The sequence below is a fragment of the Athene cunicularia genome, assembly GCF_003259725.1.
Source record: "Athene cunicularia isolate RWA chromosome 20 unlocalized genomic scaffold, athCun1 chr20_part1, whole genome shotgun sequence".
NCBI lineage: Eukaryota > Metazoa > Chordata > Aves > Strigiformes > Strigidae > Athene > Athene cunicularia.
The window spans coordinates 7,588,215-7,615,692 of record NW_020799125.1 but is presented as its reverse complement, the minus strand read 5'-3'; the positions used below and the strand labels follow the sequence as shown (position 1 = coordinate 7,615,692).

The window sequence follows — 27,478 nt, the reverse complement described above, 5'->3', positions numbered from 1 at the left end:
CTTTAGCACCTGCTATTTCATGCGCTCTTACAGTCCATCTTATTTAAGAAAGCATAATTTACGTTCTCATTTTCTCTTCAATTACTTTTTCCCTACCCTTGAGTATTTTACTTACAGACTTAGAAAGTACTTGGTGGCTGGCAATATTTATTTTGAGATAACAGTGACTAGTGCACGCAGTGCTCTCCAAAGGAGACATCACGGTCCGTTTGCAGAGGCAGGGTACAGCTTCTGTATCCTTCAATACGCAGTTTCTTCTTCATTGTAATGTTCATTTGTTTTTCACAAGTGTAACTTTGAGTTTACAGTGTAGTTATGGGTCCCACAACAATTACAAATATATACTTTTAATATACTGTACTAAAACTGATCTATGCTGTTCTCTCTGTTAGGAGTATTAAGACATATATAAGTACTGTCATGATCATACACCTAATGAGTTGTCCTTCTGGAGTTCTTAGCATTCCTCTGAGTTTGAATAACTTAAATCTAAGGCAAACCATTTTACTACTGAGTTCTTCCAGGCTGTTGGTAAACACAGTGTCTACCACAGCCCTGCAACAGACCCCCTAAACAGACCTATGAGAAAAAAGTGGGTTAAATGAGGCTGTTGACCTTTTCACAGGATGAAAGTTAAAAGAAACAGGATTCCATAGGCCAGCGTGGTCAGGTTTAGACCCATTATAACACAGGAGTCTTCAGCACAGTGACAGCAAGCTCATGTAGTCTAACTGCAACACAGACTCCACACAGCCCAACTTCCCTGTGGGGCCACCAAGTACGTGAGCCTCTGGGGAACCCTTGATTTCTCAGCTAGATCACCTCTGGCACCTGAGCCAGCTGAGCATTCCTGCATGACATTTCAGTCTGAAGGATGGACAGACATACGCTTACAGTTTGGGTGTTTGTAGTCTTCTATGAAGTGCCATATTAGAATGATAAAATTCAACTTTTTCTTTTTATTCATACATTAATTGTGCATGTGGGAAACCCACATCATCAGCAGCACAGAATCCTCCTCTACGTAAGGGAGACTATGGGACCTTGAATCATAACATTTCTTTCAGGTGAGGGTTTTTTTCCCTTTTATTTCTACCTGTTTATCAGATACAAACATAAGGCTTACCTGTCCAATTCCCAGGACCAGCCCTATGATTTTTTTAAGTTACAGGGACATTTGTTACCTCTGGGTCATTAGCTGCTTTTAAAGAGCATTTTTCACCCTCAACCTCTGTTTAAGCTCCTTTGCTGAACCACTCTAAACTCAGAATATCAAACATATTCAAGTGTTTTATAAACAAATATGAATACATTAAGATCCTATGAAACAAGTATTAGCAAAATCTGTTTCACATATGAATAAGGATACTACTAAGCTACTTGCCCAAAGCCCCACAGCAAATCAATCAGTAGTGGAGAACAAGAAAGTGTCACTTCAGGCTCTATGTGCTAGACAACGCCTTCAGTGCAGTGTCAAGAAGGAACCATACAAACTGCATTGCAGTACCACCACCACCACTATCAGTAACTGGACACTGTGTTGTTCTCTTTTATCAGAAGAAAATATCCATCCTTTACTAACACAACAAGAAAATGCAGAGCACTGCTGGTAGGGCAGCCTATGATTTACAGCCAGACAAAGCTCTAAGGCTACCATCAATGTAAGCTGCTATCTCTATCTGAAAGTTCTCCCATACTGAATTTAGGGTTTACTACAAAAGTTGCGTTACTGCAACACTTGGTTATAAGTCACACACTGATTTCCACCCCCCCGCCAAGCAGTTAAACACACAGGATCTCACGAGTACCTGAAGTGCAGTGCTTGTCAAATGCCCGCACCGTAGACACAAGAAACTGATGCCCCTATTCACATCTACCTGGGTGTGTATTGCTTCACAGCTTCCAGCACTGAAGGAACTAGGCAGCTTTCAGAAATCCAGGAAATAATAGGAAGCAATCCAAAAGACGCAATGTGGCTAGCAGATGATGGTTAAAGACAGCTTATCAGAAAGAGTGTTCACTACAAAAGGAAAGCTGTGCAGTAAGACTAGCTTTGGACTTTATCACTGCAGTCCAAGTCCCTTTCCACACATATCCCTCTGTGACCACACAGACAATTAATTCACAAAGCTGTGCTAACTTAAAAAGAATATTTATTTGCCTTGTTCTTCCGGCCAAACACAAAATGAAAAGTCAGCAGCTTGAAAGGATTATTGAGAAAGTATGGTAGCCAGAATAAAATGACATAAGAGGGGGAAGAAGGCGCTATATTTCATCAAGTGTTCCAACACCTCACAAACATGTACATTCAAACACAGATCTATAACCTGTAATTCTCAGGACAGCATCCACTGTATTTTAGAAGTGTTTTTACAAACCTGATTACTATGAACCATCTGCATTGTGATGGTTATTCTTAAAAGTTGAAAGTGGTCATTGATAGGGACCTATCTGTAAAAAAAGAATTCCATAATATTTTTGTTATATCTTCAAAAGCAGTCTTCTGGTGATTTCATATTTAAACTTCAAAGGGAGCAATCTAAAAACAAGTACTACAGTGGCACATTTAAAACCCTATACGGACTTAGAAAACCTGGAGAATGAAACTGGCTAAACAGAAGTGAAACTAATTTATTCGATCTGTAGAAGTTCATTATAAGATGTCAGCAGAAAAAAAAAAAACAAAACAAAAACCCCAAACATTCAACATCTAGTTGCAGTAGTTTTGTTTAATGTGCAATGATAAATGCAAAAATAGGATGTGTTTAACTACTCAAAGCAGGCAAGGAGCAATTTTAGAGAGGAAAAAAAAAAAAACCGACTTTGTGAAGCATACACGTCCTGACAAGGAAGTCACATCCTTCTGATGTAACAGGAAGATATTGAGTGAAAAAGAATTTTAAGGCAGCTAATTTTACCCAGGTAACTCTGTATCACGGATCGGCGACTACCAAAACTGGAGAACCGAGGGTCAGCTCTGACCACACGCAGCTCGCCACACGACCTGTACGTTAAGCAGAGCGGCGGCTCTGTCAGAGGCGCCGGCGGCCGCGCTCCGAAACACTGGGCAAGGGGCTGTCAGCCTGGTGGGATCACAGTTCAGAATCAGACAGCCGGTCTGAGGGCAGGGGCCAGGACATCCCCTCCGCAGAGCAGGGGACGTGAAGCACAACCCCAGATTGCTTAGGGTGCTTCAGGAGGTTGCTGCTGCTCAGCGCATGGCAGTAAAAATATTTTCAGGCCTAAACTAGCTGTCTGAACCCAGAAGAGCAAGAGCCAGAAGATACATAAAAGACATCAGGATAATCTACAACGCTGTGTCCTAATGAACAGCACATCTTCCCTTATCCCTCTCCAGTTAATACAGTAATAAAAAAATGAGGAGGGAAATGAATTCCGTTTTGTCTTGCAACATGTATTCCAAAAGCTGTGCCCCAAGACATCATAAAAAAATTTGCAGAAACAATTACAAAGCGTTTTGGAGAGCCCTTGCACTTTAAGGCATTTACTCAATTAATTCGACCTTAACATTCTCTGCTTTTAGCAGGAAACAAGCCCAGGTACTGGTTCCATCAATTATTCATTGAAGCCATTTTAAAATAGCAGTTGGTCTTACTGGTTGGATTTTATTTCATTTATCCTAATGCCGCATTTCAGCCACAGATGAAGACAACAGCAAAGCAGCTAGGTGGCATAAGAGCTCAGTAAACCTGGCCAGGGCTGGGGACGAGGCCTGCAGGACAGTGCCCGAGGCTGCAGAGCACAGCGGGATGGCCACGGGGGTACCCTGCAGTCAGAACCCCCCTCTCTGCAGGATCGTCAGTGCGGAGCTTTGGGGGGCAAGGTGGGTGACTTGTTTAACCCCCTACCAACCACAGCTCCCCTTCCAGGAGGAACCACAGGCAGACACTGTACCTGAGCCAAAACCTCCTGCCTGGGCACCATCTCATACAGGCAAGTCTGCTGATGCTGACCCTGCTGCTTCTTGAGCTTCCCTCCCCCTCCCGTTTTTAAATAGCACAGAACAAAAACATGCCAGACACACTTCTGTCGATTCACTTGTGGTCTGGGGGGTGGCTTAGGGAGCACCCCCCTTTCTTGTGTTGTACAACTCTCTCACACGTGTCCCTAGCTTTGAGCAGGGTTTCTCCTTGTGTGGCCCCAGTATTTCACAGGGGCAGCAGACAGGTCAAGGCTGCAGACAACTGGAGAGAACACAGATAACCCAGCAGCAAAACGAAACAAAATTGGAGAAGTCCAGACACCAGAAAGCAGAGCAGTTTGAAATCCATCCATGGGAACCTCAAAGCAAACACCAAGCCAAGCCCACCAGGCTGTCCTGACAACTGGCTTAAGAAAAGGCTGAGGTGGATTTCAAGGCACTCTGCAGTAACTGGCCTGTTTACCACAGTGCAACGCTTCCCCTTGCAGCTGAGTTCCCAAAGAGCTCCGCTTGTAGGACCTCTTGTGATGCCACAGATACACATGAAGAAATACATCTGCTACCCTGCATGGCCACGAGTAGCCACCTTGTTGTAGGGCAACTACAGATTTGGCAGAAGTTGAAGGCCTACAGACCTTCTCCTGAAGGTCCCAGGGAGCAGGGGACTGACCACATCTTTCTGTGGAGGTGAAAGACTGAATAGCTTTTAAAGTATTTGGTTAAACTGAGATGCAGGCACACCTCTGTGCAGTTTAAAAGGAGTGTCTTATTCTGCTTTACCTCTAATCTGTTCCTAATCAATTTAAGACAAAGCTATCTTAAGACAGATTTACATCTGTTAAGAAGGATCCATGTAGCCTTTTGCTCCAGAATTGCCATATTGATTTTACAGAAGCATCCACTACTTTAAATGGGCAGAGCAGTTTCCAGAAACCAACTAAAGGCCAAAGAACAAGCCCATTCATACAGCTATTCATTAACCCTCCTCCAGGGAGTAGCAAGCTTTAAGATACACCTCAACTCACAGCAGGGAAAGATCAAGAATTACTAAACCAGAACTTGCTCACAGGCCCTGCCCCTCGCCACTGCCTTTGGAGCAGCGACAGGCACAGGGCCAGCCATGTCGGATGCGTTCAGTCACTGAGCAAGAGCTGCCTCGGGAGTCAAGCACAGCATCAGCATGTAAAACAGCACCCAGAGATTAATTATGAGAAACTGGGACAGCAGTTAAGTAAGATTAACAGATAGATAGTCCCAGAAGCCACCAGTATTAGTAGCTCAGATTTGTTTCCAGTAAGACTATAGATCAAGTGTCTGAGAACGGTTTCGGCAACAGCAATTGCCTTTAACAGCACTCTTGAAGTACAAACTCTAATAATTTATGTGCTTCAGATCCATTTGTTATATACACTGCACCACCGCTGTTCACTTGGCATTTAAATTTGCAGTGAGAGATGACCTCTCAAAGGACTTAGTGCTTAAGGCTGCTTCACACAGGAGTCCTGAGCATCCACCCAGCTCTGCAGGGCTTTGACATGAGTTTACTCAACTGAAACTGGAGTCGAGGGTGAGGGGATGGGGAAGAAAGGGCTGAGAGACGGAGGGACAGACAACCAAGTACTACCAATCTGTTAGAATATGAATTATGGGAGTGTCAAGATAGAAGCAGGCATAAATTTAAACATTTGTCAAGATAGCAGAAGTAACTACTGCAGTTCTTTGTACTCACAGCAACAGATGTTGTTTCCTAAGCATTCCTACACCTCTAAAACAGCAGGACACTCACACTGGAAGGAGAGAAGAGGAAGAAGCATTCTTTGCTCTGGACATAAGGGTTTGTGTCCTCACCTCACCAGCATTCAGCATATATTCAATTCAACACCTGTCACACCTGTTATGCCAAAGAAATTTTAAATGTTTCAGCCACAAATAGCAAATATAAATGGATCTAACATCACTTATTCAAAGTAATGTTTGCCACACTGAGTTCCATGAGAGCAGAAATTACCCTTCTTCTCACCCAAATTATACTCATGTCTTAATTTTTTTTAATATAAAGCTAAACAGTCAGTGCCTGGAAATTAAAACAAGTAGAGATAAAACTACTTCTAGGAACAACTTTGAGCCAACAGGTTTGGCACAGAATCAAGCCTCCTAAACACCCAGATCTGGGTGAAGCAGGCAATAATTAACAAAGAACCTTGCCAGCCTGCAGCAATCTTCCCTCATCAAGCCTGCAACCTCCCCGCTGCTCCCCCCAGTGCTGTGCGTTCTCATACACAGCCGCCTTTGCCAAGGCTTTTGATGGTGTGGGTGGGAGAAAAACGGGAAAACCTGCTATTTTCACCAAAGACAGTATGAAATCACACACCCGTCTTCCACAATAACAGCATTAAAGGAGTATTCCTCCTTCTACACCAATTTTAACTAAATGCATTTTGAGACTCCTACTGAAGTGGAAGTATTCTTTACTGTCAAAGCTACATAGACCCAATATCAACTGTGGCAACTAGAACAGACAATAGTTTCATGTAATGGTATAAAGTTCTCCCAGAGTCTGAGTTATTTAAACATGTTAAATATTTTGTACCAACTGTGATTTTAATCTGCAGAACCCAGCTCAGGCACATCCGCATTCAGCAATTTCCACTGAAGGAAAGTCACCAAGTCCCAACCCTTTCAGAAGTTGAGGTCCATATTTGAAGAAGTTGAGATGAAGGTCAGTCTAAACCTATGACTCAAAAACACCTTAACCAGCTCTGCAGGAAATGACAGTTTGAAATCAACACAATTTACAACTAATGAAGGGAAAACGGTCTTAGATTTGACTATCAGTAAGCTTTCATTTAGGAAATAATGAAACAAGAGCCAAATCACATTAACTTGATAAAGCGCCTGTTGGATGTTTATAGGGGAATCCCCACCCCTACCCCCCAGCAGTTACTCCTTAGCATCCAAAGCAGAATTACTTTCACTTCTTGGAAGGTGTTGAAGTCTGGCATAATGCAGTGTCAAGCTCCTATAAGGCTGACAAACAATCACTTCAACCTAAACAAGACTTAACAGGCTGCAAAGTGTTTCAGGTGGCTGCAACAGCACAAAGCATTTTGCAAACCAGTGATCAAGTTCTTGGACAAAGTGCTGACAATGCATGAATGAAGAATGGCAACAAGACTTAACAAACATGATTAGTATTATCCAACTGCTTTGTTATAAATACATTATATACATTCAAACATCACATTAAAATATTATTCCATTACACCAGAAGAGATTAAGGCTTTATATTATTTACAGAAACAAGCAAGCACCTTAAAAACAAACAAACACCAGTCATCGTTGATAATTCCCTTCTAACATTACAAGTTTGATACCATGAGCTCTTGAATACAGCTATTTGCAATGTGCTCAATGCTAAAACTATTTTAAACATTAATTGTCAGGGTAGGAAAGACTTAACAGAAGACTCATCAATGAGCACTCCACATGAACAAACACGAGCATGTGTTGTATGGGGTGCCCTCCCTCTCCTCAGAGGTTTGTTAAGTTGAAGGCTTATGCAGAAACAGTTTGCTCAAATCCACGTAGAGTGTAGAACAATTTTATTTTAAGGGAAACTGAAGACACTTGAGGATTCGTGGCCCACTGGTGGAGTGGGATTCTCAAAGTCTGTTCCACGTTACATCAATTATTTAAAATGACACCGAAGACAGAGCTTTATCGATCACTAAGTGCATTGAACAGCGATGATTTTATAGGCTTCCATTACTCTGACACACTGTTTCCATGCAGTGTATTTGGACTCAAACATGAAGTGACAAACTGTTGTCACCATTCTCCCTATAGGTCTTAGGCAACAAGCTATTTTTGAAGTGTTAAATAATGTTGATACAACACATGTTTGCTACGCCACCATGTACCAATGGAGCGACTGTCCTGCCTTCTGGCCTGCCCGACAGCCTTATGAGAGACAGTGATGAAGTATTTTCTAAGATGTAAGCAGACATGGCTAAACAAAAAGGTGCTCAGTAAGAGTAATCATCTTCATTTCAAGTATTGTTTTAAGAATTAGTTCTTTTTGTTACAGTCTGTGTTAGCACTTTTTAGTTTGTGCTTTAGAGTCTGTTATTTCTTTGCAGGTCTTGAATTTGGCTGATGGCTTTTTTTTTTTTTTTTAAAAAAAAACAACATTGGCAACAAGTTAAGGATTGCAGAAGACTGGCAAAAGTTATTTGATTTTCTGAGCCCATTTCATGTCATCTGCTCTTGGCTTCTCTCCAGTAACTGCTTGGATAATGTTCTCCAAACACCTCCAGAATCTTATCTTCTCTAATGGATAGTTCAGCCAACCTAAGTGATTGCAAAGGAGAAAAAGGATTAGTTTGTCACAGCATCCAAAGTTCAATGCCTTGCAATGTTTATTTAATAACATTCTTTAAATTAAACACAAGGTAAATGTAAGGGGAGTTCAGAGGTGAACTATTCTCTATGGCCATTGCAAAGCTATCAGAAAAGTGACCATCAAGTTGAATGATTTGTGTTAGAAACAGGACATTTGTATTAGTAGTACCTTAGATTTAATATTGAAATTTAAGCAACAAAAAATCCCCAACCCAACAATTTCAGCTGTTTTCCCCCATTAGTTTCCCCATCAACAAAGCCACCTTGGCTTCTCCCTGTGTTTCTCATTAGGTAGTACAGCAAGAAAGTAAATGAAATGGGTATTTCATGGGAAAGAAAATGAAATCTCAAATGCATTATCAATGCCACAGTTTCTAGGGAAAAAAATTTAGAAAATAACCAAGATTTCTGTTAAGGACCTAAAGACAACTAATTAAGGTTCAGCAAACTGAACAAAGTTTTTTAAGTAAAACCTCAAGTTTAGCTAGTTCCAACATCAGTTTGCATTTTCAAGGTACTTAAATGTATTATGCTCTCCCTGGGCAAAATTAAAGTTTGCATAACTGCTTGCTAATGAAGTCTGTGATGGAGAAGTCTTATTGTAGTACTGTGCTGCATTTAACCACAGCTGCTGTTAGCCACCTCCTGGATTAGAAGGGCAGCACTGCTAGCATTCCCAAAGTTGTGCAACTCAGCTAACAGAGCACCTCCGCTTCCAAGCGACCCGAAAGGCCATACGTAACAGGTTGATACGGGACAGGCGTCTCCCATTTTATGTAAAAATGGCAATAAGTGCTATCATGTTCTGCATGCAACAGGAGTTTAATGCATCCTTCCTAGCCTACAGATTTAGGGTATTTTGAATGAAGAGATGTTGCACTGTACAGACTGTGAGGCCAGAACTCTGAATTCAGGGTGAGGCCTATTGTGTCTCACTTTAGGATATTAACTTGATCTTCTGATACTGTATTTTGATGCCAACCTAACTACATACTGTATAGTAACTTTAGGCCTCTGTTTTATTAACGAGTGTAAGACTAGGAAAACCAAAAGAAATAATCTCTGGAAAATGTTATTTCCCTGTAGAAGTTTTCCTACAACCAAGAAGAGATGAGTTACATTAGAAATGTTCTGTAAGCACACATTATACTTTACTCCATGTAAATTTCTAGAAAAGGGGAAAAAATAGCATAAGAAAACGAAACCAAAGGAGAGGCAGGAATGAAGAAGTTGTTACCACAATGGAAACAGTGAGCTAGAAGCAGTGATTCATGTTAGAAGAAAGAGCTAAAACCCAGAGTAGTATGAGCAAGAGTGGAACAGGAGAAAGTTGCCACAGAGCCAGCTCTGCCGGGTCCCAGTACCATCCCTACAGCAGTGGCACAGCCAGCACGGAGAAAACAACTGCTCTTCCAGTGATGTCTTAGACTAGGTGTGTCGCTACTACGCGACAGAAATTCTAAAGGGAGATATCATTCAGGATATTCACTGCTGAAAAATATCATATTTCTAGAGTGCCAGATGGTTCCTAATCCGAGACGAGCACAGCTGTAACGATCTACTGAAACAGGCACTGTTTTGAGCCACTTCTGTATTGGACATGACCCTTCCCAGCCCAACCTGAGATCCTGCAGCTCCACTCAACTCACTCCATACTGAGTCCCTTTAGGAAGTCAGCCCATGCAATTCTCATTAACACAGCCATCACCTCTCAAGGAATGGACGACTCCTTCCTGGTGTCTAAACATGGCAGCCAGTCCGAAAGCTGTAACACTGGGAACGCCAGAAAGCCCTGGCCATGATACAGCATCGGACCTTTACATACACAGGTCAGCTCCACCGAGCCTACTCTTTGGACTGGGCTATCTACTCTGAAGTCACTAACAAGCACATTACAATAACTAGTCCTATTTTACTCTGTAAAGGCCCTTTTAAATAGCACACTGACTGCATATTTCTGTACGCCTCCTCACTTCTACCCTAGAAGAAAAAATTAGAGCTGCAGAAACATTTTGCTCCACTGGAAAATCCAAGAATACAATTTATCATGCTGTGTTATGTCAGACTAGTATGGTATGAGTACTTAAAGAAAGCATGAAGTGAACAGAAGCATGTGCTTTTTTTTTAATGAGGAAAAAAAGCCATTAGACTAAGACTGATAATAATGGTCAGGCTTAAACTCTGAGGACACAGTAAGACTGAAAAAAAGCTCTTAGGGTGGCAAGATTTTTGCCATCATCTGTCAAGTCAGGCTTCTTAATTGTACCGAGTTTTTACATGACATTTTGGTCATGAGAACTAGCTTTGTTTCTAGGCAGGGGTTTCAAAACCAACATAAACTGTTTGTCAAAGCCAATAACAGAATGAAGAACCAGATGGGTTTATTTCCAGCTGTCTGATTAACTTGATAGCTTATTCAAGATTTGTTCAACAGTGGTGACTGAGCATACCCACCTGTACAGTGGGCATAAAACTGAATATAGATGTAAAAGCCTGTTTTCTGCAAGCCTGTCTGTTCCTCTGCCCCAACTCTGAATGCATAAATACTGAAAATCCAGAAGCCTTGCTTTAGAAAGGAGCATTCAAGGTAAGCTGCACTTGCAGATGATACCGTCTTCTGAAGGAGTAGCAGCTTTAAGTCTTTAATGAACAAAATCCATTAATAGCATGAGATTACCAAGCTATCATGCAATCAGACCTCAGTACCACCGACTGCCCCATCAGGCTGGAAGTTACAGAATCGTCTAGGTTGGAAAAGACCTTGAAGATCACCTAGTCCAACCCTTAACCTAACACTGTCTATTCTCAACTCCACCATATCCCTAAGCACTATGTCAACAAAACATAGACAATGTGTCATACCTTTTAGTCAATAACAGATCTTCCCCCCACATTATTATGCAACAAAAACAACTATAGTTTTGCTAAGAGCACGGTTAGCCTCACCATGTCATTTTCTAGTATTGAATAGGCCATCACTAAATTACATCCTGCCAGGTGAATTGCACTAGGCTACTAAAGAAAGCTTGCAGTATGAACCAGGTGTAAGTACCAGTTGTAATGCAGAAGTACGTCTCATGTGGAGACACATGATGGATCCTGTGATGCTTCCGCGGCAGGATAACATGCCAGTCCTGTAGAAATATGACCCAGCGTGGAAGACCAAAGTACGTGTGAGACCACTTGTGAATCTGGTTCGTCATGGTTATGAAGATGATAAGGGCAAAGACATAACACTCCCAAGGACACGTTTCATATAATGCCTCTGCAAAACAAGATGTGTATCTTTAAATACCATTTATGAAAAGGTAAATTTCTACTAGAAAAATGATACCTTGCTCAGACAGAGCTGCCTGGTGCTGCAGGAACTAACAAAGGCCTCAACGAAGCTGCTTTGGCAGAAGTGTCATGAGAGCCAGTGAGCCATAAGCAATGCCAGAAAGTCACAAGACAGGCCGGTAAGTGCCAACGTCTGTCAACTTGTCATAAACAGGAAGTTAAACTCTGAGTTTACCATCTATAAAATTAAATTAATCCTTTAATTCTTACACTTTTAGTTTGCAAATAAAGTACTTCTACACAGAGATGAAGCTTTTTTATACACTTTAGAGCAATGACTTTCCCTATATGCACACAGTTTGATCCCTTTTATAAAAAGAATATTTACTGTAACTTGTAACACTTCCTTGCAAGACATTTCAGCCTCAGACTCTCTGTTGACCTAAAGAATGCAGCTGTCCCACCTTCCAGTTGCCTCATCCACAAGTAAAAAAAAAAAGGTTCCCTTCCTGTAGTACAGGCTGCAGATGACAGCATTAACAGACTAAATACAAGTTAAATGACTAGACAAACCAATGTAAATCAAACAGATTATACGAAAGTCTTGTCTAGGAATAGGAATCACATGTGAATACACAATCCCAGAGGAGACAAAGCAAGTGTGATAGGTAGGACTGAGACAGTAAAACACTTGCCTTTAACACATATATCATGTACAGCGTAATGCAAAGGTGTCCTGATCTTCTGAACTCTTGTTTATTTAGTGGATAGTCTCCTGTAGTGTTGTTTTGTTCTGTTTTTAAACTATGGTACAGAGATACAGGGATTCAAGGACTACTAAGTCTATTGAAGGTGAACAAAAATAAGCCTAAAATCAAGTCTTAATTCTGCTGTTATAGTTCATATATTACTGGATAATTACAAGGAATAGCCCATACACTTTTTTTTTTTAGAGATGTCTAATATTGCACTGTGAGTAGTAATTAATGGTAGTTATGAAGTTTTTTTTAAAAAAACAGATTATTGCTTATTATAGAAGCCTGCACCTTCCGTTAAGCATCTGACATTTGTAGCTGCAGATGTTCTCAAATGTAAATCTTCAGTCATCACCATTTAATACTACTGCATTTATAATAGGGGCCTGTAGCACAGAGAACTGGAAAGATTTCTTACTGGACTATCTTCATGTTTTACAAGGCAGTTTTTAGAAAGTTTAGCTACAGGAAGAATTCTCCACTTCTCTGTGTTTATTGGCCTTTTGGAAGATCTGTGCTAGTCTAGCCAGGCTTCTACACTTGTGGTCACAGGCCATCCCCACAGTACCTCGGGAGGGTTTGTGAACACTGGTATTGCAAAACTGTGCGAACCTTAAACAAGGCGATAAAAAGGAACAGTGTCACCTTGCACATGTCACCTAGGCCAAGTGTAAACATGGCACTTTACCAGTAATACACCATGCCTTTCGGCGGAGGAGAGTTCTGGGGCTGGGGACTGGTTACATGGGCAAGACTGCAAAAACAATACAGCTTATTATATACACTGTTCAACATAGCTGGGAAAACTGGAACTGTTTCAGAAAAGTATTTATTAACTTTTTCAAGCTTAAGGATAAGAATCTCAAACCTTTCCAACTATGGGTAGCTCCACAGATCCCCAGGTATCAGCTCCCCAGTGAAACAATCCTGATAGGAAGTCAGCTGTAATAACTCCTGCAACTTGAATGAGGGGAGACACAGTTAGATATACACAAGCATTTTTACTGATGTATTCACATTTTATACTTGTTTTACAAGTTTACTTGTTTATCTACCTCTTAGATATTTACAACCACATGAGATCTACCCAATCTGAATAAACATAAGGTTAGACAACTAGGAAAAAGAAGTTAACAAGACACCATTTGAACAGTTACAGTCTTCATCAAATCTATAGCAAGATTTTGTGTTTAACCCATCTTCTACAGAAGAACTTGACAAATCTTTACAATTGCTGTTACGGAAAATACTAGTAAGTTAGAACTAAATCACCTGGATCTGCCTACCCTCTTCTTGAGCAGCGTTTAACAGATTTGGCTGTAACAGTGAAAGCCATCCCAACAAATAATATCTGCAGACTCTTCTCCCTTGGCCCCTTACGTCTGTAAACAGGAAGCACTGAACTTCGGTAACTACAGATACGCACTTATCAAGAAACCACTCCTGGGTACAACAATACTATTTAAAAAATAAGACCGGAACATCAAACAACTTCAAGACTGTGGCATCTGCAAAGCTAAAGGCAAGGCCCCTGAAGCCATGCTAACAATTCTCTGCGAGGGACGTAGTACGCAAATATCACAAGCGTACAAAGTTAGATACACTAATAAACAGAAATTGCTGCAACACATGTAAAGATTTTTCTAGCTGCTAACCACAGTAACTTTAAAACTGCAATTAAGTAAAGGTGACTTTCAGTTTTTGCACATAAAGCCCTATTTTTGCTTTCGTGTTCTGGGTAATCTATCTATCCAAGTTTCTGACATTTAAGAGTAAGGACACAAGAGATGTTATTTGATCAGAACAGCTGTATATTTCCAGTTAGTCACAGATCTGACAGATGGTGTTTAACAGACACCTCCCACTCTTCACCTGCAGAAGTCATCCAACTCCCAGGTTCCCAGTCCCTTTAGTAATGAAGTCTCGAACACAGTTTGAGACATGCTCCTGTCTGAGCTCTACTGCCAGGCTCTTTATGCTTTTGAGGAAGAAAATTCAGAGAAGACTGCCAAAGAAGTTCCCTTGTTTTTAACAGAGAGGGAACGTGGCATACAGCACAGCAATATGGCTACAGCAACACAGCAAAGAGATACTACCTTAGGACCTCTATGCTTGGGGGATTTAGGGCTGTCAAACCTTGCTCTTTAAAGAACAGACACTAAGAGGTACCAGTTCAAACCTGCACATCTTGCTCTAAGCAGGTTTCAAGAGAGATTAGCCAGGGCTCGATGGAGTCTAGATTTGCTGAAGAATGAACCAGAATTCTTTTTCACTTCAGGTTAATAAAAATATCAGAAAGATGTTTGTTTTTTCTGAGGTCAACCACCCAGCGAACACGTATACAAGCATACTTGGTGACTCTCTGCAGAGTCAGCATTCAGGCTCTGGAAGGGGAAGGCAGCACACGCTTCTTACCTGCAGGTCTGGTTAAAAGAATTCAGCAGAAGCACAACCCAGATTTCAAAATAGCTACTGCTTACTGTGCAAATACGATATACCTGAGAACTGATAGCACCTGATCTCAGTGCAAATCCCTCAAAATCATATACAAAGTTTGTGCCAATTAAAGCACTATATACTGATCTTGCAGTCTATTGTTAAATGAATCATAGCAAGTACAAAGATTATGTGTTCAAAACGTATGTTTCAAAGTAGCTCAGTTAGCAATTCCCTACTCTTGCTACTGGTATGTCTGGCAGTTGCGAGAGAAGCCCGAGAGTCCACGCAAACCAGAATGGTAGTCACAGGGCCAGGTCAGAGTGGCTGGAACACAGTTCTTTAGTTTTCCCTACTGATATTTACAAAAAATTGGGTTGTTTACATAAGTCACCCACTGTAACATAGTCTGCACCAGCAACAGCAGGGAGTTGCAAAACCAGTGGTGATGCAGGAAATCTATTTTTTGCTCTGTCTGCCTCACCAACTCTTCTTTAGATGTCTGTGAAGCCAAGAGAATCCCTGGATTTCTCCTCCACAAGCCAGCATTTGTTTATCTATGTGTCTGAAGACCTTCTTCAAGCACAGCTTCTCATTTATAGTATTGAGTCTTTTTGTGATGGGCAGGCATCCCTCTGCCTGATAAAATGTGTAGGCAAAACAAGTCCCACTCGCTTGTAATCCAAATCAAAAGTATAAGTGTTGGTATACTGGTTCATCTTGCTCAAAGGCATCTTGTTACTCCTCCCTCTCACAGAAACTTGAAAGCAATCTGAGATATGCCAGGATACAAAGCAATCAATGGGCATCTTTACCCCCAAATCACACAACTTTTATTTACCCTGATTGTGATCTGGACTTTGTCTCATTTTCCTATTCCAATCAGGATGCTTCAGCCAGCTGCCTTGTGAGTCCAGTTTAATGACATTAGCAGCATTGCTAAAGAGCGGGTAGTTTTTAGAATGTGAAAGAGGATGAAGTTGTTCTGTTACTATTGATCAAATGCTCCTTATCTTCAGGGCACAGCAGTTACCTACAGTGCACACAGCACAGAGTACTTTAAAAAGATCCCTTCTTGTGGTGACCTCTTGCTTACCTGATCCCTCACCTCTGCAGTCCTTCCCCTCACCTTCATTTTCATAATGGGAGAAGAAATAAAATCAGGATTAGTGTGGCACCTACTACCCCAAAAGGCTTTCTTTTCGTATTATAAAACCAACCTTCACTGCTAAATCCATGATCTAGTTGGCCCAAACTCTTAAATACAGCAGGAGACACTTCAACCTTTATGTATCACATTATCTACTGAAGACAGCTTATTTTTTTCTAAGCAGTAAATTCTGTATGCTTGTTTTTGTTTTAGACCACACATACAAGCGCCAGTGAGACAGGGTGGAGCACAATAGCTTTTAGATCTGCACCTAGCAGCTGAAAGAGCAAACAGCCTTGATTCAGGGGGAAGATATCCAAACAACACTTCACTTTGCAACAACTAAAATACCATTCTTGCTGAGATAATCTCCCTATTAACCCGCATCGCCTCCAGCACACTACATTATCAGAGCTTGAAGTAACAGTAGGAAGAACAACAAAAATAGAGGCAGAATACTGACGGGTCAATAGATATTTCCTATGTTACTTTGATGTCAGCTGGTAGAAAGCTAAGAGGAAAGAATGAAGGGTGCCTGAAGCAGTGCATTACACTAAGACAATCTGAAAAAAACCCTAAATACCAGAAATTATATTTCATCTGTATTGCAGAAGGGCTTGCTCACTCTTCAGCAGCTGTGTATGACAAGTTGTTAGTAAGAGAGTGAAAACTGTACCAGGGGTTGTACATGACTAGCATTGTAATACTTTGTGTGCATCCTGTCCCCAGACTCAGAAGGCACATCGGATGGCAGTGAACTGAACTCCATATTCTCACATACCTAGAACTGTCTTTAACTAAAGTGGGAAAACCAAGGCACAGGTGTTCAGCTACTTCCCCAAGGTGGTATAAGACCTTGATGCTCTGTCATCAGGTTTGGAAGGGCGAGATAAGATTGACAGCCCTGGACATGAATTAAGAGTTAATAATAAAGTCAGGAAAAGCTGGATATCCACAGTATAGATAAATATGAACTGCAAACATTGGATTCACAGGCTCATTAGAAGCAAGATCAGTAAAGCATTAGAGAAATACTGCTCTGTACACATTAGTTTTACTCCAGCCTGCTGAGCAGTGGGATGGAGAATCAGCACATCTGTGGCTTATATCTGAAGAGGTGGCAAGTACTTAGAAAGTATAGGAGGGGAAGAAAGTATTACAATTCAGCAAGCTGCAGAACTTGATCAAAACACCGGGAGTTCTTTGCTTTGGAAGTAGACTGCTGAATCAGGAGAAAAGAAAAAGGGCTATCATACACAAAAACCAAAGGTGTACAAATGAACTTCAACCAGTAGCAGATGTTTTAAAATAAGTGAACACACGACTGACACACTTGCTAGAACAGCTGTTCTTTTCCAACCATCCTTTGCACAGGCATGTCCACAGGCACCACAGCACCCTTGGGGCACGGCCGAGGGAGTGAGTGTCTCTCCTCTGAGTCAGGGGACATGCCAGAGCCTGACTGCTGGCACTCGGACAGCCCAGTCACCAGCGGGGCCGTGGGTCACAGGGCTGGAAGCACAACTGGTCCAAACTTATAATCGACACAAGACAGATTTGCCTTGGCTTGTGTTCTGTTCAGAAATCAGATAACAGGAGGGGTTTGTGGCACAAAAAAGCCCTCACTTCTCCTCTTCCTTGCTTAAGTACCAAGCGGAGAGTTTACAACTTGCAACCCTAACGAAGGGCTTCTCTTGTGAGGAAGCCACATACCCCTTCCTTCAACCTGGCTGCTCCCAGGCACCAGCAGAAGGAAGACAAATGAGTGCAGAACATTTGCAGTACAAGGTGTTCAAGAGATAAAACTAATTTGCACGTTTGCAACAAAAAGTTGTACCTCACCAATATAAGCTTGGCTTTGTGTAGATATAATTCTCAAATTGTAACCCAGAAGCCTTACTAGAATACGTAAAGTTTCATATGTACTGTAAAAATGCAGTTAAGAGTTTCTGGAGAGGAAAAAACCCAGCATAAGGTGTTATTAAATAACTTGATGCTATTGTGTAACATTGTTGAGAAGTACAGTCATTTTTAATCAGTGACTGTACGAACTAGTTGAATGTTACAGCTCTAATGAGTCAGGGGAGTGGCTAACTCCACAAGAGAAAAATTTTTTATTTTCTAAAAATCAATATGCTACAGTTGTTTTTTATATGCTTATAAAAATAAAATGCCTTAGTCACCTGCATTCCACATTTAGTGGCTTTCAGTACAGAAAAGGCAGGTGTTTGATACTATGGCAAGTTAGGAGGCTAAGAAAATAATCCCTAAACATTTCAATGAGTATAAAGTGTAACAGCTTAAAAGCAAAAAAGACGAGTTAACAATTTCAGCTATTTAAAACTGAGAAACATTCAGTAGAACTGGACCTAACAGTGCAAGTAGGCAGAGAACACAGTTGAACTATAAAACAAAAGGGCCTGGATATTGTATGTGTTACTATATATATTTTAGTTATATTACATTATAACTGGGGTCCATACTACATGCACTCCAGAGATGGCAAGAGTCTATCCTAACTCACACAAGCTTATTTTGCAAGATTGGCATGCTACTCATAGCAGACATCCCTTCTTCTGCTGTACACCGCAGTCACTCCCGGCTACGGCTACGGGAAAGCCACATAATCCCCTGCCTCCCAGCAATGCTGTCTGAGAGCCGGGCACACCTCTCGCCTCACCTCAGACAGCGACAGACCTGAACCCCAGCCTCCGGGCAGAAACCACGCAGCTTGCAACACGGCCAGAAACTACCAGAAAAAGGAGATCCCCAAAGAATCAGGGTACCTTCTCCCCTGGAGTTAAACAGCAGCAGATCCTAAAACAAATACTCATCTACCAAAGCATGGCTTTGCTAAGAATCACTACCTAAATTTTAATAATAGGAATCACCAAATTTTATTTTCATGTCTTTAATTTTAGTCTATTAGCAAAAAGCAAGCTATTCCTACTATTTCTCTAGCCTTTGGAGTACTCACAAAGCACCCACGACATTTCCATGACCTAATCCTGACAGTTTTACCCAGGCCTCAGGTTCTTAAACGAAGAGTACCATTGCGTGTACTTCTTTTTCCCAAAAATGTGTTACTAGAAAAAGCAGTTAAGTCATCCCAGAAAGAAGTGATTAAAAGAACAGAGAACAATGGATACTAAGTGAAAACCAAGAGCAAATTTTCCCTTACTAAAAAAAACCCCAATACTTTCATTAGTATGACTAATCAAGCTATTTCTCCTGTATCATCCATTTAAAATGCTCCCAGGAATCAAGTAGGGTGAGCTCAGCTCTCGGGAGCACCAGGCAGTTTTGTGCGTGCAGGCTGGCACCGAGAGGAGACCTAATACCTGAATACTTGCCTGGCACGGGATGTCAGCAGCCATAATGCTGGTTTTGTTCAAGGCCTGCACTCTCTCACCAAAGCTGATCCCTCTGTCACCACTTACTACAACCCACTCCATCAGGGCAATACTCCAACATGTGTTTGTGTTTTGAAGCGCAAGAGGCACTATTCTGAGTGAGTCAGGGCCACTGAGACCTATGGCTCTTAAATCCTCAAGCCAAAGTCTCCTGCAACTTTAAGAGCCCCTGAGAACTCTGCAAGAACACAGAGCTTTCTTTGTCCCAGTCCCCGCTGCTGACATAAAGAGCAGTAGCACGTCCACTGCGCAAACAAGTGGGAAAGCACAGATGGGGCCGTGTCACCAGCCTCCCCCACTACCCGGGTAAGCAATGCTGGGCAGGGAGAAGGGCTCAGCTCTCCCCCATCAGGGTACAGCCATCATCCACCCTGCCTGAGAACAGCTGCTCACACGCTTGAGAAGAACAGATAACTGATGTCAACATCATCCACCCGAGTGCAAAACAGCAACTGTACTCCATAATTCCACTTTCAAGACCAACAGCCTCCAGGATCCTTCGGTGCCAGAAAGGCCTAGGGCTCCCAAGTTAACACACATAACCACAACAGAATGGATCAACAGAAGGCTTAATACAGTGTTAGTGCAGTGCAATTTTAAAAATGTGATTAAACAGGCAAAACTGATTCTACAACTTGTGGAGTCATTGTCTTTAAAGAGATGATACAGTTTAGGATAGAAAACACAAAGTTACCTACAGCTCTAAAGTAATGATAGCTACTTCAGGTGGTGTGAGACAGCAGGAGGCAAAGATTTGGCTTATTTGGACCAACACTGAAGTAAAGGGTAATTTTCCTTTGTTAACTGAGGTTTCCCTACTGTAATTTCAAGGACCTTTTAAACCAAAATTTCAAGTGGAAACTCATTTTAATGTACAAAGTAAATCCAAAGTGAAATGACATCATTATAGTTGTCTCTTGCTGTAAGGCAGCAGGACTTTGAAGCAGCTGATCCACATGCACAGCAGTCCCATTTCATAAAGCACCCATGGTCTCTAGAGTGCTTTTACTCCAGTGTGTGCCAGAGCTTTCCTATGTATTACACACTCACCATTTGGCTCTGCAATGCAGCTAACCAAGCACAGCGCTGCAGAGCTACTCAAGCTTGAAACAAAAAGGTTTTGGGCCTTGATCAGTACAAGTTTCTATTTTGAAAGTGAACCAAGTAATTTCCTTCTGTGTGCTCTCGCTAGCTAACCCACATCATCTACAATAATGAAACACCTACCTCAACCGGATTTAAAAGAATTAGTTCCCCATCTCTCAAGTCAGCAATGATTAACTGTATCTTGTGTTCTGTCACAAGATGTTTCTAAAGATATCTGCCCTACATGGGGCAGTTCCTGTGAAAATAAACAGCTTACAACACAAACTTAACTAATTTTTGTAAAGACTGCAATAAACAGTATCTATTAAGGAGAAATGGGGCTGCAGATAAAAGTCAAATGTCAGAAACACAAACAACTAATTTGAAAAAAAAAGCTTTAAATCCCTATAAAGACATGAAGGAAGGAAAATGAAGACCAGAATCTATGGTGTAACTCACCAAACTTTTTATCTAGATGGTATTAATATACCAACTATATATACACACACAACTCATGTATATTGAATAATATGAACACCACAAACTCACCTAAAGGTATAAGAGCTTTCAAACCTCATCTTGCACATTTTGGTGAGGCTTTTCTGCTTATCACACAAGTAATACCTATGCCAGCCTTGTCCCCAGCACTACTGAGCTTCTAGCAGAGTGGCAGAGGCTGCTCTGGTTCCACAGTACTGCTAGGATAGTGTCCCACTGCAGCTGAAAAAATGGGCATAATTAAACCTCCACCACACTCAGCCTCCTAACCAAGGCTGCCCTGGAGTTAACCATGTGCATGCATGCATGCAAATAAAATACCAAATTCAAATCTACGTAATTGTCAGCTTGCACGAAAAGGAACATTTTCGTAACTCCCCAGCAGCTGATGATATTCAGAATAGGCCATGACTGGATTTAACACAGAAACAACAAAATAAATACATCCTTTGCCCACTTCCTTTTTCTTTTTTTCCCCCCTTTTTTTTTTTTTTGACAGTGAGGAGGGGAAGGGAATTGTCTAATCTCTGCTAAACCAGCCTGGAAGACAAGAGACCCACATGCCTATTCCTTTCCAGAAAGATCAACTTTAGTCAGCGGAAAACAACCCAGTTCAAAAGCTATTCTAAAATACGCCATAAAGTTCTCGCCTTGCAGCTCTTCCCTCCCTCCATAGCACGAGTACCCGTAGGTGATTCAGCACAGCAAATGACAGCATGCCACGTGAGTTCATTTCTCAGCAGACTGCCTGCTCACATCACACAAGGAAGCAAGTGCTTTCAGACTGCTGGTAAGAGGAGAGTCAGATCTTTTTCGTCTCAACAGTTTCTAGATTAAGATATTTACAGTGTTAGCCATGTTACAGTTATATGTGCCCTGTCAGGCAGGCATGAAAAAAGAAGATATAACACAGCTTCTAATTACAGACACAGGGTTTAGGCTAGATGTAATGATGCAGAAGGTTCAAACTACTCCCCGTTTCCAAAAAGAAAAAAAAAAATTATATAACAGTCTCAACAATGCATCTTAATGAACAGGTCTGGGCAGCAGATCAGATCCAGCCCATGGGATCACCAATCACTTTCAGATTTCCAAGGACCTGATGTGAACTTGATCTAAACCTGTATCTTCATTAGCAGAATGTTTATTTTGTGATCTCAACTCAAAGGTCAATATTCCAATCTAAGCTTCAGGAAAGCTCTCAATGGGAATACATCTGATGATGTCTGTGACTCGATATTCCCTATCATACCCTCTGTACTAAGTGGTATTTAGGAATTAGGGCATTTATGGAGATGAGTTTCACAAAACTTCATAAAACTTAATGCAAAACTGCAAATTACCAACAGCATTCACACTTTACCTGGAGAATTAATGTATTAAGGAAGACAGCAAAACAAGATAGCATGCAGCACTTACGATTTTATTGCACTCATTTTTGTACACACTATCAGTTATTTCCACACTACTTTATTTACACAGAATCCAGATTCAGCTACTTTAATCATTCACTACTACTTAAATAATATTATCAGTGAATTGGCTGCTTTATCAGTTAAACTGGTAACCAGGATATCAGGGAACTCAAGCTTTTATCAATATTAACTCTGAGATGAAAGCCAGTTGCAAACAGATTGCACTACAGGTTAACCATCCTTGCTGATTCTCTTGTCTGCATCTGTCCACATCATTACAGAGCGGTTCTCATGCCATGTGCTCCATCCCTCCCAACACCTCTGCCTCACCAGCTGGGAGTAAGCACGACCAAATCAGGCCAAGTGAGCTGGTGGGATTCATAATGGGAGTACACTGCTCCCCTCTAGCCCCAGCACAAAGCCAATAACCTTTAAACAGACATCAGGAATTACCAGCTTTGGGAAAAATTCGTAGCATCTATCACGTATCACTGTTTGAATCTGCTGTGGTGTTTTTTGGTTGTTTTTTTAAATTATGAGCAATATACAGCAGCAATTATGAAAAAGTACCATTCTCTTCTAAAACATGCACCACTTCACACAGTTTGTAGAAAAGTTATTATAAAACACAGCAGCTGAGCACCTGTAGCTAGCTTATATGGTGTCCTAATGAATGACACCATTTGTTCTCTCAGGCACCAATGCAATTCGCATAAAAATATGTAAACATTTATACACTCCCAACACAAGAAGTTAATATTGCATTCAATATGCACTGCAAGTACAGAAAATGACCAGTGAAATGCTTAGTTACTATCCCTCCCTCATCCCATATTAAAAGTTTACCAGAAAGTTATGAAAGGTATGTGCTGCAGAGCTGATTTCCGATTTCTAAATTTAATCCTCTCCTTTTCCCATGTCCCCTCCCATGACTATACAGCTGTCAGTGACGTTTGCTGCCCAGATAACGCCAACAGACCCAGTCAGCCACAAACGATCGCCCGCTTCAGCTTAGCCTGCGCCACTGCCCTCTTCTGCCTCGTCTCAAGAGAGTTTCTGTGCAACGGCACCACAATACCGTTCTAGTAAAACAAACCTCATGTAAACACCGATATTTTTTGCTCTGAGCATTAAGCACCATTCAAGTTTTAGGCTTTGAATGATGTAATGAATGTTGTAGAGACCCTTTTCACACCCAGCTTATTCTGAGACCAGTTCTTCCTCCAGCTAATTCCATGCAATTCCCAATTCTAAAGTTGTACAGCATTCAACTAGAATCCTTTACTAGTTCTTCCTCTCCTCCACCAAAAAGGTAAAATCACCAACTCGCACTGCATCTAGACCAGCAAGCTCTGCACTGCCAAGATCCAGTTAAATACCTCTACACATCTAAGGTAAAGAGAGAAGACTGAGTTTGCTTGCCTACACTTCCAATCACAAGCATTAGTTATCTATCCCCAGAAATCAATTTAGTTTCATGCCTGAAACACCTTTGATAAGATTTCTATTGGGCTTTTGCTTTCTGAAAAGCTCTTGTAAATATTTTTGTCCATCAGTGTATTTTGTTTCCAGCTCTGACAGTCCTGACAGTTATTTCCTCCTCTCAATAGTCCTTATACTTGCAATGATTACATACGAACACCAGATTTAAATAGCTACATTAAAAACTTCACCTTTGAGACAGAGAAGCCACTGAAATAAAAGACAGAAAGCAGTAACAATGTTTGCAGACTGTCTCAGTGACACAATTGTGCACACACACAAATGTCCCTCTCCCTATCTAACAGTAAGCCAAGCCTAAAAGATTACACATTTGTTTCCAGCATTACAACAGTCTTGCCTTGTTCACGGCAGTGAACAGTTCCTACTTACATATCCCAACAATAACAGATGACGTGTGTTCCAGTTGCAAGTAGAAGAGAAGATTGTAAAAATTGAAACCGATCAGAGAGAAGCATAAGATGACAGAGATCCATTCTTGTAGTCTCTTTCCTGTCAGAAAAAAAAGCAAAAAAACCCGTTTTACTTCTACCTGAGAAGACATTTTGAAGTCTGAAATACAGACAGACTATTCTACTGCCTGGATGAGTCATTCTACTTGTCTAACAGTTAACTGAAACAGAAACTTATTTATCCACAGGAGGTGTGCATGTTTAGTTAAATGGCATTCCTCCTCCACTACTAACCCCTTCCCTCTGCCCTTACTGAAATAACAGGGACAAATCAGACATCATCTCACATTGTCCCAGTTTCCTTTCCCCTCCGGTTGCTGGCATAACATTCCTTCACATCACATCATTTTTTTTTTTAAATTTGCACTTCATTCAATATTCAGTGTTGCCGGTATGGCTCAATCTGGGAACAAATTTCTGGCCTCAGATGACTGGTAGTTAAATCACCTTATGATCTGTAATATTCAAAATCTCAGAGCTTGTAATAAGGCTGTTATACTAACAGGGAAAAGCACCATCCGGTATTTTGGTGGCCCTAGAACTACTTTCCTGTACTGCAAGTATACTTAAGCTTGCTTATTTAACTCCTGCAGTCTTGCCTTTGCCCTCCTGCTCGCAGGCAGAAGGCTACAACCTCTCAGCCATTCTGAGATGACAGGAGACAGAATAAGCAACGAGAAAGAACTGGCACAAATTCTCTCTCGTACTTTGCTGTACTAAATCATACCACTACAGAAACCTCATTTATTGCCTATAAAAAGAGAACAGACACATCAGAGTATAGTAACACTTTGAATATTCAGATTAGCAGTAGAAAGCTTCTGCCTGTCAATCACTGCTGCACCCTTCTCCAGGCACTGATGCAGAGAACAAGAGAACACTCGATGTGAGACCTGGAGGGATTAAGGCATCAGCATTAATTTAATGCCTGAATCCAAGAAGACCTGAGCTGCCACCTTGGCCCAGAAGGGCCCTGGCTGTAGTTAGCTCTTAACATGCTCAGGAGCAGACAGGTCAGTCTTCACCAATTTTAGGGGGCCAGTCAGCACAGCTGTCTCTTGCCTAGGGCTTCCCAGAGCAGTTAACCCTGCAGCCCACTCCACACTCCCTCCTGCAGCCTTACATGCTTTGCACCACTTGAGTCTGAGGCAAAGCAACCTGCAGGGGAACGACTGGTAAGGACTTCACTCGAGGCACACATCCTCTCACAGCAGCAGAGGCAACACTCACGCGTCTGGCATGTGTTCAGGACAACAACTTCTTTCCTACTACTCCTCTATGTTGACCTACTGTCTGATCAAATATCTCCTCCTAAATGCTAAATCAAGTCCTTTCCAACTATACTATGAAATGAAAAGGAAACTAGGAACATCAAAGGAGAATCGCTATTATCTCTAACATGCCTACAATGTAATATTTTAAAGAAGCATTAACAAAGACTTTTACAGTTCAGAGTTTTGTTCCAGAAAGGCCTTGAGTATATAAATCAACATCCTCTGCAGTAGCAGAGAAGAGAATCATAAAATTCAATTAAGACACAAGAACAAGCATATTTCTCAAGACTGCATCAGGTCACAATGCAGGAGATTCTATAAAGAGATCCCTGGAGTAATGAAAGCAAGAGTTAATTAACACTCACTTCCTGAATAAGAAAACCACACCCTGATTAGAGGAGCTAAGTGGGTAGATCCTCATGGAACAATTAGCTGACTGCAGGGAAACCCGAGACTCCTTACTAGCAAGTCCCGTGAGTTCAGTCTATGCAAACACCACTGTACTCTGAATACAGGGATCCCAACACGACTGTCTGGTGATACCCGAGTCCAGAAACACGGCCCAGCTCTGGAAAGACCGGGAAGCAAATCAGACAAAGTTGTGGAGTCAGCACCAATAACTTGGGCTTAAAGAGCACTCAAATTTAAAAGTACGTCCTGCATGGAGTAATAAGGTGCCAAAGCCACAAAGTATATGCTTAAAGAAATCATGGAAATATTCCAGTGTCATATGCACTCTGCACAGTTATATGTAATCGCCATTCTAATAATTCAGTAGTTCAATACCATGTGCTTCCACTGCTAACACATGTTCTGACGTTGTTTATGCAAGTTATTTATGTAACACCAGAAAAAAATTGCACCTCCTAATATCACAACTCACTGCCGATAGATACCACTATGCATACACTACTTCGGACTTCCCAGGAACTTCCATCTACAGCTAAAAACAAGGGTAGCAAGTTGTTTGGGGAAGAAAATCTTTTCCTTATGAGTAAGAGCACAGTGCAGTAGTAAAGTTAGTTACTGCTTTTCTGCAAAGCACAGGAATCAGTCACTGCCTGGATCAGAAGTGCCTATCTAGACCAGCTGAAAGACGTCACACACCACCTTATCTCAAGGCAAGGAAGAGGTGACCGATACAAGCTGAAACAGGCAGACTTACCCTGAACAGTCTAGAAAACTGGCAAACTAATTAATGACTTCATTTTCTTATCATTACTTGGCTCTGCCCAAGTAAGAACATTGCCTTGAATGTGCAAGCTAAGCTGCTCAGCTGACCTGCTGGAAACAGCAAGATGCTGAAAACATGTCTCCCCTTTCCTAATCCTTCACCTACAAATTAATTCACTGGGAATGGCAAGAAAACCTAGCATTGCTCACACTGTAAACTAAAAACAAACGACATATTAAGAAGCCCACAGTTATTTCCATAGCGTAATCAAACAGCTGCTGTCACTACTGAGCTCTGACAACCAGCAAGCTTCAGGAAGACAAGACTAAAGCAAAAAGTCAGCGTCCCTCCATCCCTTTCCGAGGTGCCAGGACCGGGTACCTCAGTAATTCACTGAATAAATATCCTGCAGCAAAATCTTCAGCTGTCACCTTGCTTAGCAACCGGATTCGTACACCTGCTTTTGGGTGGAAAGATCAACTTTTTGTTTTCAAAGGGAAGAGCAGTCATCCTGGGCGCTCGCTAGTTTGAAAGCCTTCCCCCCAGCAGCGCAGCCTGTTTCTTAGACCTGCTTTCAGTAGCCACGCTCGCCAGCTCTGCCCAGGCCGAGGTGCGGGCGATCAGCAGACGGACGCGGGGCGGTGGGCACCGGCAGCCCCGGGCCGCCTCGCCCGGCAGGGCCCTGCCCGACCCCCGCCCTCC

General features: G+C 41.6%; 1 protein-coding gene across 1 annotated transcript; it reads right to left on the bottom strand.

Annotated features, from left to right (window-relative positions):
* Nucleotides 1-7,131: 7,131 nt before the first annotated feature.
* Nucleotides 7,132-27,286, bottom strand: TMEM189 (transmembrane protein 189). The gene is made up of 6 exons (XM_026862324.1): nt 27,208-27,286; nt 24,249-24,368; nt 13,244-13,338; nt 13,038-13,132; nt 11,397-11,629; nt 7,132-8,293 (listed from the first exon to the last, which is right to left on the bottom strand). Exons 1-6 carry the CDS (start codon nt 27,284-27,286, stop codon nt 8,172-8,174), a joined length of 744 nt encoding a protein of 247 aa, XP_026718125.1. The 3' UTR covers nt 7,132-8,171.
* Nucleotides 27,287-27,478: the final 192 nt, after the last annotated feature.

What these genes read in the sequence shown, in the direction of transcription:
- TMEM189 (XM_026862324.1), bottom strand. Translation starts at nt 27,286, where the DNA reads ATGACTGCTCTTCCCTTTGAAAACAAAAAGTTGATCTTTCCACCCAAA. An exon ending in GAATCCGGTTGCTAAGCAAG is followed by an intron (nt 24,369 to 27,207) that starts GTGACAGCTGAA and finishes TTTTTCTGACAG; the next exon opens with GAAAGAGACTACAAGAATGG. An exon ending in CATGTTTACACTTGGCCTAG is followed by an intron (nt 11,630 to 13,037) that starts GTGACATGTGCA and finishes TGGTATTTAAAG; the next exon opens with ATACACATCTTGTTTTGCAG.